Source organism: Nematostella vectensis, chromosome 13 (genome assembly GCF_932526225.1).
Source record: "Nematostella vectensis chromosome 13, jaNemVect1.1, whole genome shotgun sequence".
NCBI lineage: Eukaryota > Metazoa > Cnidaria > Anthozoa > Actiniaria > Edwardsiidae > Nematostella > Nematostella vectensis.
In genome coordinates, this window is record NC_064046.1 from 13,319,859 (window position 1) to 13,333,380 (window position 13,522).

Here is a 13,522-nt window from a genome sequence, read left to right on the forward strand (position 1 = left end):
CCAAAATCCCGTTTTTTAGCCACTTGATTTAGTAAATCATACCTCCATTAAGCGGACGCGGACATAATTAACGGTTCCGCCTTCAACACTCTCTGTACTTTGTATCTCTATTCAGCGGACACAGTGGTTACTTTTTACTTTCTTATAATAATGCCATGGAAACCCCAAACAACATAACCACTAACGATAGACATTGCATAGAAACTTTATTTAACAGAATATGGTGAGACACCAGCGGGTAAGCTGGTAAGCTCCGATATCAAACAGACGGGGATCATCGTCGGGATTTTTTGAAAACAAGCCTAAAAGATACTAAAGTGGGAGTGGTCTGGTTATATTGTAACCCTAAAATATATTTATTTAAAACTGACTCTAATAGAAGATTTACACGTTTAAACGCTCTTTCATGAGCTACAAGTTAGATGAGCGATGGCTATAATAGCACCCTAAAGGATACTGAGTTAAAAAAAAATCTAAGCATATTCATTTTCACCCCTAAAATATACCCAACGCTCCAAATTTACAACCTAAAAGATACGACGATCCCCATCCGATGGATATAGGGAGTACCCCCCCCCCCCCCCCCTCTCCCTGGAGCCAAACACGCCGACTTGTGCAAATAAGAGTGATTGCTGTTCTATACAGTTACACTACGAAACCGCGATTCAAGTCCCGTCCGGGACGTACAGATTGTAGGCACAAAGGCGACCCTCAAATTAGCAGCAAGCACAAAGGGCAAAAGGAACTGTCTCTTCCTTTTGCTGGCGAAAATGACATTCTATATTCCTTAGGGATCGCAGCATCGCAATCTATACCTTTTGACTTCTTGACTTGTGTAATTGGCCATTTTGTTTCAGTTGATATGCACCAAATACTGTAGCCTTGTACAGTATGGCAATCGTAGCCTTGTACAGTATGGCAATCGTAGCCTTGTATGGTATGGCAATCGTAGCCTTGTACAGTATGGCAATCGTAACCTTGTACAGTATGGCAATCGTACAGTATGGCAATCGTAGCCTTGTACAGTATGGCAATCGTAACCTTGTACAGTATGGCAATCGTACAGTATGGCAATCGTAGCCTTGTACAGTATGGCAATCGTAGTCTTGTACAGTATGGCAATCGTAGTCTTGTACAGTATGGCAATCGTAGCCTTGTACAGTATGGCAATCGTAGCCTTGTACAGTATGGCAATCGTAGCCTTGTACAGTATGGCAATCGTAGCCATGTACAGTATGGCAATCGTAGCCTTGTACAGTATGGCAATCGTAGCCTTGTACAGTATGACAATCGTAACCTTGTACAGTATGGCAATCGTAGCCTTGTACAGTATGGCAATCGTAGCCATGTACAGTATGACAATCGTAGCCATGTACAGTATGGCAATCGTAACCTTGTACAGTATGGCAATCGTAGCCATGTACAGTATGACAATCGTAGCCTTGTACAGTATGGCAATCGTAGTCTTGTACAGTATGGCAATCGTAGCCTTGTACAGTATGGCAATCGTAGCCATGTACAGTATGGCAATCGTAGCCTTGTACAGTATGGCAATCGTAGCCTTGTACAGTATGGCAATCGTAGCCTTGTACAGTATGACAATCGTAGCCTTGTACAGTATGCAAATCGTAACCTTGTACAGTATAGCAATCGTAGCCTTGTACAGTATGGCAATCGTAGCCATGTACAGTATGGCAATCGTAGCCTTGTACAGTATGGCAATCGTAGCCTTGTACAGTATGGCAATCGTAGCCTTGTACAGTATGGCAATCGTAGCCTTGTACAGTATGGCAATCGTAACCTTGTACAGTATGGCAATCGTAGCCTTGTACAGTATGGCAATCGTAGGTATGTACAGTATGACAATCGTAACCTTGTACAGTATGGCAATCGTAGCCTTGTACAGTATGACAATCGTAGCCTTGTACAGTATGACAATCGTAGCCTTGTACAGTATGGCAATCGTAGCCTTGTACAGTATGGCAATCGTAACCTTGTACAGAATGGCAATCGTAACCTTGTACAGAATGGCAATCATAGAATTGTACAATGGCAATCGTAACCTTGTACAGAATGGCAATCATAGAATTGTACAATGCCAATCGTAGCCTTGTACAGTATGGCAATCGTAGCCATGTACAGTATGGCAATCGTAGCCATGTACAGTATGGCAATCGTAGCCTTGTACAGTATGGCAATCGTAGCCTTGTACAGTATGGCAATCGTAGGTATGTACAGTATGGCAATCGTAGCCTTGCACAGTATGACAATCGTAGCCTTGTACAGTATGGCAATCGTAGGTATGTGCAGTATGGCAATCGTAGCCGGCAATCGTAGCCATGTACAGTATGGCAATCGTAGCCTTGTACAGTATGGCAATCGTAGCCTTGTACAGTATGACAATCGTAGCCTTGTACAGTATGACAATCGTAGCCTTGTACAGTATGGCAATCGTAGCCTTGTACAGTATGGCAATCGTAGCCATGTACAGTATGGCAATCGTAGCCATGTACAGTATGGCAATCGTAACCTTGTACAGAATGGCAATCATAGAATTGTACAATGGCAATCGTAACCTTGTACAGAATGGCAATCATAGAATTGTACAATGGCAATCGTAGACTTGTACAGTATGGCAATCGTAACCTTGTACAGTATGACAATCGTAGCCTTGTACAGTATGGAAATCGTAGCCTTGTACAGCATGGCAATCGAATCTCGAGCAATAAAAAAACTGCGCAAAAAGAACTTCTATAGTTATGCACTCTCAGGTAGTTAAAGCTACTCTAGAATTTCATTGAAAAATAAGTCTACCTCAACAAAGCCGATACCTCTATATAACGAACACTTTTCACGTTCTGTGTCTATGACGTCATAATAGTACGCCAGTCCCTGTAAGTTCGTCTCTCTGACGTCATTAAGCTGTGTTCTTGTTTTCTCTGAATAACATGGTGCGCCATCTGCGTTTTTAACGTCATCGCGCTATGGTTGGATCTCGTTAATAAGAACACCGTTCGGACATACCATAACGTCACCACCGTATGTCATGTCTATTCATATCTGCGTGTCTGCCGCGATCACAGTCATCACGGAACGCCAATGGCTTTACATATCTGCGTCTCTGCCGCGATCACAGCCATCATGGAAGGCCAATGGCTTTACATATCTGCGTCTCTGCCGCGATCACAGTCATCACGGAACGCCAATGGCTTTACATATCTGCGTCTCTGCCGCGATCACAGTCATCACGGATAGCCAATGGCTTTACATATCTGCGTCTCTGCCGCGATCACAGTCATCACGGATAGCCAATGGCTTTACATATCTGCGTCTCTGCCGCGATCACAGCCATCATGGAAGGCCAATGGCTTTACATATCTGCGTCTCAGACATACGAGATACAGACAACTTCATATCTGCGTCTGATGTTACCATGGTATGTCAACATCCCTTTATATCTGCGTCTGATGTTACCATGGTATGTCAACATCCCTTTATATCTGCGTCTGATGTTACCATGGTATGTCAACATCCCTTTATATCTGCGTCTGATGTTACCATGGTATGTCAACATCCCTTTATATCTGCGTCTGATGTTACCATGGTATGCCAACATCCCTTTATATCTGCGTCTGATGTTACCATGGTATGTCAACATCCCTTTATATCTGCGTCTGATGTTACCATGGTATGTCAACATCCCTTTATACCTGCGTCTGATGTTACCATGGTATGCCAACATCCCTTTATATCTGCGTCTAATGTTACCATGGTATGTCAACATCCCTTTATATCTGCGTCTGATGTTACCATGGTATGACAACATCCCTTTATATCTGCGTCTGATGTTACCATGGTAAGCCATTGTCCCTTTATATCTGCGTCTGATGTTACCATGGTAAGCCATTGTTCCTTTATATCTGCGTCTGATGTTACCATGGTGTGTGTCATTGTCTCTTTATATCTGCGTCTGTTACCATTACCTTTATATCTGCGTCTTTGACGTCATCACAATATGTCATTGTCCCTTTATATATGCGTCTCTGACGTCATCATGGTGTGGTCCTTGTACTGCTCTATTGTATTTTCCGGCACACCATTGTTTACCTTGAACTTGGTTCTGAATGTCAGCCCAAATGATCTGATCCGAAAGAGCTTGAGGTAGGCCTCCCTGAAAGACTTGTTCATCACGCCGTAAATCCACGGGTTAATTGCAGTAGAAAGTTGGCCAAAGTATAAATACGCCAGGTATACCAGTCTGGGCATCGAACCAAGACTGTTTCGAACAAAGTCAATCAGGTCAACAACAGCGATCGGAATCCAACAGATTAGAAGCGCGCATACAGTCAGGAAGAGTGTCATCGTAACGTTAATGTCTTCCACTGAAGGGCCGGTGTTGTTTCGTTGAAATTGGTGTTGTTTAAAACTCATTTTATGGCGGCGAATCTTGGAGAAGACTTTGTAATAGCAGATTACCAATATGGGCATTGGTATAGAAACAATGGCGTACCCTGTAAGGACTACCCAGTGTAGACGCGAGTCGGGAAAACAGAAGGCTTTGGCTGGGTGGAAGAAGTACCTATAACCTAGACTGAGATAGGGAATTGGCTCAACACAAGTTAAGACCCAAACGCAAACAATCATCACTTTTGTGTTGACCGAAGTGAAAATCCTCCGATACAAATGAGGGCGAACAATGAGGAAGTATCGATTCAACGCAACTAAAGCCATCGTTTGGAGCGATACCCGTGCTAAAATAACTATGAGAAACCCCTGGAGTTGACATAACTCTGGACCGAGAGGGTCTTTTCCCATTGCGAGGGCCACAAAGCATGGTGGGGCTCCTATAATCGCCATCAGTAGGTCTGAGATAGCTAGTGAAATAACAAACTGATTCGGGATTGTTCTGAGGCTTGGATTTTTGTAGACGATCCACAGAACTATTGCGTTACCCACCAAAGTGAAGGCGATTCCAATTGCACATATGAGGGATTCAATGATGACAGAAGTAAAACTGCGACTTGCAAGTTCGATCTTGTACTCTTCAAGCCCGGCGGTAATATTCGGATCCATTTCCTACGAATCCTGCTCTTCAACTTCAAATTTCTCCTAAGTTTACCTTTTGCTTAACGATTACAAAACGCAATGGCAAAACACACTCGAAGACGATGTCTCTATGTTTTCGATTTGTTACATCAAAATCGGAAAATGGCAATAAGATCTTGAGTACTCTCCTATTTTCAAAGCTTATCTTCGCTGAGCAGCGACAAATCAAATAAGTTCCGATAATCGGAAGATTCAGAATAGCACATCAAAGAACGTGCTCTCACGCGTACTGGATTCATGCATCTTTGTCCTTCCAAAAGTTGATGCGAAGAATTAGCAGTTCAAGTTGTCTTAACTTGCTTCGTCCAGACAACCGTGGCGACAAAGTGATATAAGTAAGATGAGCTTTGATGAAGACTTCGAAGACGTTTATTCAACCTGTGTTGACAATTCAGCCCAATTAGCAGTCATTGTTCCTTTTTCGATAAAGCCGGTCTTAGTTTCAGTCAAGACGATGACGCATCGCAAGTGAACACGCAACCTTTTTGTTTCAGGCTGATTTTTTATGCACATTTTCTCGCGGCGAGTTTTAAAAAAAATAGCAGTGCGTTGCAAAGGGCAACCTCTTTTTCATCTGAAATCCGACTCCGGGATATGGTTTTTGAAATGCCGTGGAAACCCTTAGTGGATAGGGGGTTTCTATCTCAGAGTTGGTTTGGTGAGGTAAAAGCTGACAGACAGGTGATCGAACCCGTCAAAAATTTCCCGCCAATAACAAGCTCGCCTTGCCGGAGTGTTTGCTCAGTCGCCCTCTGAGCCAACGAAACAAAAGCTCTGGAAGTCAGATATCATACACGAGGGCGGAGCAGGAAGCTAGCCGTATTCATCAGATACATGGCAATTAATTCACATGCGGAAAATATACGGAAAATCCTTTTTTCTGAGATGGGTTATTATTTGAATCATGATCCGCAATAAATATAAAGTGAAAAGGGAAAAAACGTTTTTTTTTTTACAGCAAAAACAATTAGCAATAATTGGTGAATAATTATGAATACAGCATTTCTAAATTGAGCTAAATGACCAAACAACGTTGAGATTTTGAGAAAAACATGATGGTATCGCGCTTCATGAATGAGTTTACTATTTACTGCAATTCTTATTTCTCCTGGTCAAATACTACAACAAAAACTGCCAGAATATTTTGCCCAATGTTTTCCCTGATCTCAGTTCATTAGAAGCCACGCTACACCATGGAGATCAATCTAAAATTAATCAATACGCCGAATTTCCGACCGAGCGATAGCGTTGGAACTTAATTTAATGGAGTTGATAATCTATTGTTCGAATCTTCGATTATTTTTCGCATTAAAAAAAGGAACAAGAAATTAAGAAATGTTCATCATTCGGAAAAAGCAAGGGAGCTCGACTTGTAGTCTTGAGACTTTTTCGTTCCGTTTCCAAATATTTTCTGACGTTTGTTTTCCATCGCGAGGAAGCGGTTTTCTTTGTACATTCATTTTTCACACCCATTTCATTTGTTTTAGTGGAGTTTACGCATTGCTTATTTCAATAATGAAGACTATATTCTTTTTGGCGCAAATTTATTTAATAACAGGAAAGCAATTACAATAAGTCGGGCTTTTTTACTGCATTAATAATTTTTGTTCAAAAATATATATCTCTTCACGTTTTGATAATAGTAACAAAACTTTTGTTACTGCAAATATTTAAACAGAACATCTAACCATGACAGTTTCTTCAATTTTATCGAAACTTTAGGCAAGCTTGCATTCGCTCTTCGGAACAATGTTCCTTTTACATTAATGTTACAAAAAGGCAAAGATTTATTGATTCATAAACACTGTTTTAAACAGCGTTTTTCTTAGCAGCTTTCTAACTGAAAAACAATGTTCATTCAAATAGAAGAAAATAACCGAGATCGCTTCCTCGTCTCCTAATACTTCACCGGGTTCTGCACAAAAGTTCTGGTCGACAGAGGATCGGAGATACAGCCTCGAGCCCAAATGTCACAATTTGTCACGCAATCTTCAAATACTTACCTCTGCTGACCAGAGATTTAAGCTGAACGATTCGCCACAAATATAACTGGTCGGCAAAGAAGCAGGAATGCTGACTCGATGTCACACAATGACAAGCAGGCCAAGGGGTTCGTATTGTGTGACAGATGCCATTGTGTCACGCAATCTCTACGTTCACAAATCCTTGATTGGCAGAGTAGCGCGAATGCTGACTCGGTGTCACGGCACGTAGCCTCCTCCGCAGGCATCTCAAAGACCAGAAAAAGAAACAAGAATTGGGTTTCCTGTGGCAAAAAACCGGAAGTGACAAACCGGAAGTCTCCCTCCTCCGCAATTTCGCCACAGGTAACCCATTCTTTTTGTCCTTTTCATTATGAGTTGCCTGCGGAGGAGGCTATATGGCACGCAGCCCAAGTGTATTGTGTGACAGATGTCATTATGTCACGCAATCCATGTATATTCTCCTCTACGTTCAGCAGAAATCTCTGGTGATCAGAGAAGCGGGAATGCTGACTCGATGTCACTATATGACACGCAGCCCAAGTAAAGTGAATTGTGTGACAATTTTGTCATTTTGTCACGCAATCTATTGATATACTTCTCTACGCTGAGCTAAAATCTTTGATCGGCAGAGAAACGTGAGTGCTGACTTGAGCCCATATGTCACAATATGTCACGCAATCTATATATCTATATATACTTCTCTACATTTAGCACAAATCTCTGGTCGGCAGAGGAGCGCGAATGCTGACTCGACCCTGATGACTGGCGTGACACACGGTCTCTTGAAGCCTCTCGACTTGCAATGACAGACTGGTCACGTTGCCATAGCAACTCGGACAAGTAGTTCAGAAATGAAGCGATCTCCATAATGCCTGCCCTACCATCAAGGCTGTACCCATCGGCTAGGCGTGGTCCGTTCACATTGGCTATTTTTAGAACTGGCACGGACCACTGCTCTTCAAAGTCTCGGAGTTCTTGCTCCGTGATATCACCGTGTAGTACTTGGTCATGTCTCAGATGAGGTCAAGGGCTGTAATTTGGGGATGTGTAGATACGGGGCGATTTACAAACACAGGTTTTCACGCATGATCTTTGGGAGCGCTCGCAAAGTACGCTGGATCTTCGAGCATGCTTTTTGCACTAAGAAATCACGTGTCACCTCGGGTGTCAAACTCGCTCGCGCGCAGAGTACATTTCACGCCTGGCTCTGAATTTGTATTGTTTTCTTTTGTTTTCGTTGCCATTCCTGTGTTAGCTGCTTAGAATGGCTTACCCTGCTAGCAGAGTTTTACTTCTGTTTGTTTCTAGCAGTTTACTTAGCAATGTCACTTCTCTGTCCTTTCGCGTTTTTGTTTGCTTGCTTCGGTTTTGTTTCTCCCGCGGACACAAATAAACGAGAACGCGAAAGAACAGAGATGTGACATGGATAAGTAAAGTGCTAGTAAAAAAGAAAGCTCTGCTAGCAGGGTAAAACCCGCTATTATCATGCGCCTGAGTGGACCTTCCCTCTCCAGGGTTGGCCGACATTTGCAAAAGGATACTTTGTTGCAACCGCTGCTGACAAAACATTTTCTTGTCCATCAAGAAAACAACTGACCTGTAGAGCACCATGAAAATTACACAGCAAAATCATTAGAGATAAAAAGGGTAAACTGGACTCGACTCTCAATAGACGACATGCACGAAGAAATCATTTGAAATTTTGGGAGGCAAACAACTGACCTGTAGAACACCATGAAAATTACACAGCAAAATCATTAGAGATAAAAAGGGTAAACTGGACTCGACTCTCAATAGACGACATGCACGAAGAAATCATTTGAAATTTTGGGAGGCAAACTAAGGCGAGCGCCGGCTTTTGACGGCAAAATAACAACCAACAAAAGGCAACTTATTGAGCACATGTCAAAAAGATATTATTTTCATTGAAGATTTTATTTTTTCCCCAGCTATCTGGCTTGATGTACGCAGCCATATATGTGCTTATTTTGGCGTGTGTTCGCCACTAAAAGAGCCCCACATGAAGTCTTGGTGCATGTTGCCTATGGGGTTCTGGGCCTGCAGTTGAGGAGGGGCTAAGCTACGTTCTCCCTCGTCCCTCCTCCCCGCACACACTCTCATTCACAGACTGCTGCTAACATTCGCCCAATAATTAGGTTTGCATGGCAGTACAGAAAAATCTCAGAACAGAACTAATTCTACTTGGGTTAAGTCACCACCTATTACTGCAACATTCCGCAGCATTTAATAACAATACCTTTTTTTTCTCTTTGCTTATTTTCCATTTGTTTATTTTGCGTTCACACATACTTAGTTTAAATCAATGTAAATTACCGTCGCTTTTTGCACAGTTCACCGGTCTGAAAGAGTTCACATCATTTCAACCGTCATTATCGTCATTACCGACATACCGTCATCACCGTTAGTACCGTCTCAATCGCAGATAAGTTGTTGAATAAAATCGTTCGTGTTACAGTTATGACGTGTTGGAATTTTTACTCTTTCGTGCAACGTTTACCGCCACACCACCAATTACACACAGTCAAACCCTGAATATCTGGCAGATATTTAAAAAATAATAACCTTATTAAAATAACATTAAGGGGTAATAATTACATTCTTATAGAGTGTTTGGATAACCAAGCATGGTTCATACAATAGTCAATATTCAGGTTTGTATAATCAACAGGGTTCAAAATATTTTTTTATAGCCGAATTCATTGTTGCACGACCTCGGCGAACCCAAAATCCTTGTGTCCTTTGGGAATAGTGCATAGCCAATCAACTGTCTGAACCAAGCGATGGCTTTCATTTTTTCACTGTCGCGTCATAAACCATTACACTGCACACAGTAAGGGAACTGATTGGTCACGGCGGTATGATTGACTACGTGCTATTCCCAAACGAGAAATGGACTTGAATTCTTGGCAGTCGAGCAACAATGAATTCGGCTATAATCTGCTAGATTTTGCCAGCTTTGTGGATTTTGGTGGGGGAAAAAGCCTGCATACTAAAAAAAATAAAAAGGGGATACAGAAAAAAAGAGCCAGCAAAGACCAGAAAACAGCAGACTATCTCTGGCATCCAGCCGCTATTTTGAACCCTGATCAAGGTTCATATCAAGTTCCACCAACTTACATTATTTGGAAGATCTTCAAAGCTTGATCTAGCAATAAAAGAAAAGGTAATTGGGTAATAACTCAAACGGTACTGCAAGGCTGTGTTATAATAACATGCAGTAGTGGCCATAGAGGAGTGAGGGGCGCTCAGTATTTCCTCAAATTATGAGGACATGACCAGTAGGGGAATGGCTTGCACCCAAGTTTTCGTTATGTCTCTGCATCACCCAACACCCATTCTTTCTAGGCACATGTTGTGTGAATAACAACAAAAGCACTTTTTACTGCTCAGCTCTGAAGTTATCAGTCCCTAAAGGACCACCCAAACATACGATTCCCAAGGGTGCTAGTCCCTAGTCATGCTAGAAAAGTGCAAAGGCACTTTGAGCCACATTGTCACTAGTTTACTTATGGAGGTCCGTCGGAAACTTCAACCGTTATAAGACAAAAGAATATATTAAAATCCGAGATATCTAACAGGCCATCCACTCTAAATTATCAATCACATTCAATCACATTGCTTTCGATATTTTGAAATATTTTGGCGTTTTTCGTTAAAAATCATAGGAAAGTGTATGTAAGGAATTAATGCGGCTTTAAACAGGCAATGATTGTACTTTACCTGTCAGTGAACGAGAACATGAAAAGAACTGCATCAACATTAGCCTTGCATGCCTGAATGGAATAACACAAGGGATAATTGTCAGTAACCGCTCCTTTCATTCCTTTTCACAAAAAACAAGCACCCAGAAAAAATGCAAAATAAGCAAGAGTATTTTGAATTTTGTCACAAAATCACCCACATAAAGACAAAATAATCTGCTTCTTTAGCAAGCCCACTGTTCACTTTTCGTTACTATAAGATCACGCTCATTTTATCTTGAAATTTGATTTTTTTTTTTTAATTTTGAAAAAACAAAAAATTGGCAAAACAGTTGGAACTTCTAAAATTTGTTGCAGACCATACCCTCAATAAAAACTGTAATAAGCCTAATGTCTGATGAATTCTAGGAAACATCCTGTGAAGATGTACTCACTGGCAACAGGTGATCATATTTTTTCATGGAGTGGCTTCCACAATCCCAAAAATGAAACTTGAATAGAATCACCTTGGAAGAATTAATCAGCTGGCAAAGAAATGGATCAGGGTCAGTTATGATAAAGGCTAAATATATTTAGCCAACATCCTTAACACATGCTAAAAACAACATTCTCAACATGCAAAGAGCACCAACATTGTCCAGTACTTGCGCAACTTTGCCCACTTCAGCACAAGACAAAAGAAACTGAACGTCTTTAAACCCTCCTCTTAACATGATGAACAAACAGTGCCAACATCATCAGCTTTGCTGGTACCACAAGCTTGGTTGACTGGTCAAAAGAAATGTTGGCAACCTATTTTACAAATCCTCCAAGCATGGCGAATAAACAATGTCAGCCTTGCTGGGCCAACAATGCTGGAGTTGTTTACAGTTGGAACTGCTGTGTAATGTACAGTAATACTTTATAATAATGCATTAGGCTCATGATAGCTCTAACGGATAAATGTACCTTTGCAGGCCAATATACAACTGACGTCTGAATGCCAGGGGTTTCTATATGCATGTGAGGGACTTCTGAAATATAATGAAATACACATGACAATTATATTTGCTGATCATAATGGATGCATAGACTGACACAATAGTTCAATAGGATTCCAATGGGTTTGCAGGCAAGTGACTACTTGGCTGACAAATTGTTCCTTGGCCCAAAATAAGGACAAAGAAACCATTTATTGAAATTCTAATCCACCTTATCATTCACACATTAGTTTGGGTGGCTGGGGGTTTTGTTGTGTTTCGAAGCAGTTTGTTCATTTGGTAGTCAAATGTTGTTTTGTTTGATCACATGAACCTGGGGCCAAGGGGTTAGAAGCACTGTGGAAGTTGAACAGGGTTGAATGAAAGTGCCAGCTACTAGCCCCACATGGTTTTTCGTTTCCCTGTTACCTTGACCAGAAAGCTTTGCGATAGTACTTGTCTTTCCGATGCCTGGTTTTCCACTAAGAAAGATCTTGTAGGAAACAACATCTGCTGTAGACTGCAGTGGTAGACTGGGCATCTCTAACATCCCTGTAAACAATGATGATGATGATGATGATGATATTTTTATTACTAGCCTTTTGCTAGTGTAGTTTGTGTGTACTTTGAGTGTAAAACCCTAAGTTTACTAATTGATCAGTGCATGTAGTTTTCCTTTGTTATACAGGTATTTTTGATTTTTGTTTGTAAGAAGGGAAACCTTACATTGATTAGTCTTCTTTGCAGCCACCACAGTGGGAAACTTTGCATGACTTCGACACAAGCGGCTGCAAAGGAGACTATAGATTGATAGCAAACTTTTTTCTAGTGGAAGAAATGCAAAGGATCTCAGGAGGGTAATTCAGTAGGATGGCAGAGTTAGATTGGGACAGCTTTGTTACTATTTTGTCTACTCGCAAAAAAATATCAAGCCGTAACTGGCATGAGCTCAAAACACAACTTTGGCATTTATTCCTTTAGTGCATCAAGAACCCTACCCCTACATCATGCCAAATGATCTGTCAAATGTTAAGACTAAAGGTTTCATATTTATTTCCAAGCGATTTTAGCAGCCCAGCTAAAAAAAGTGATATTTTGACACTGCTTTAGTACTCTTTTGTTGTTTGACAAACCGGGACAAGTTCAGCACAAGATTTATTTGCCAATAAAAAATAAAGCAATTGGGCTTTTGAAGAGCAGCATTCTACATTGTTCCGAATAATCAAACGCCCATATTTCTTTTGGCATATGAAAAACTTCATCGAGGCATGATAATATATAGGGATTTCGAAGAAGTTTGTAAGACAAGCAAGGTGCGTGAAAATTGGTGAGTGTAATACACTCAAGGTGCGCGTAGAATGAGAGTATGAATCTAATTACACTCAATGTACACGCAGAATCCGCACACACAATGTAAAGTTTCTTCCAAGCTGTAATATTTTACCGAAGAATTTGCGTCGATTCCGTCGTAGAATTCCGCCGAAATACTCCCTTCCCTCTTGCGTATCTTGCCAGTTAAACTGGACAATTGACCCTTTGGGCTTATAAAGCATACTGAACCAAAGGATACACGGAATTGTAAGATAGATTGAAGCTATAAGCTGGTTTCATGGCACAGTCTCGTCACTCTCTCTGTTGCCGCCATTTTGAGTGTAGATGTTCCATGATGCCTTGCGAGTCCTACACAGGAAGTCCATTTCATTTGGGGTTCTTTCCCCGGATGTTCTTAGAGCATGCAAGCAAACACAGA

The 13,522-nt window shown here is 41.3% G+C and overlaps 2 protein-coding genes across 2 annotated transcripts; both read right to left on the reverse strand.

Moving 5' to 3' along the window:
• Positions 1 to 189: 189 nt before the first annotated feature.
• Positions 190 to 5,912, reverse strand: LOC5508054 (melatonin-related receptor). Its single transcript, XM_032376799.2, has one exon. It carries the CDS (start codon positions 5,071 to 5,073, stop codon positions 4,030 to 4,032), a length of 1,044 nt encoding a protein of 347 aa, XP_032232690.1. The 5' UTR covers positions 5,074 to 5,912; the 3' UTR covers positions 190 to 4,029.
• A 721-nt stretch (positions 5,913 to 6,633) lies between these two features.
• On the reverse strand, positions 6,634 to 13,448 carry LOC5508062 (ciliogenesis and planar polarity effector 2). Its single transcript, XM_001628618.3, has 8 exons — positions 13,217 to 13,448; positions 12,202 to 12,324; positions 11,762 to 11,826; positions 11,248 to 11,337; positions 10,833 to 10,885; positions 10,230 to 10,257; positions 8,633 to 8,688; positions 6,634 to 8,103 (listed from the first exon to the last, which is right to left on the reverse strand). Exons 1-8 carry the CDS (start codon positions 13,323 to 13,325, stop codon positions 7,779 to 7,781), a joined length of 849 nt encoding a protein of 282 aa, XP_001628668.2. The 5' UTR covers positions 13,326 to 13,448; the 3' UTR covers positions 6,634 to 7,778.
• Between the last annotated feature and the right edge of the window lie 74 nt (positions 13,449 to 13,522).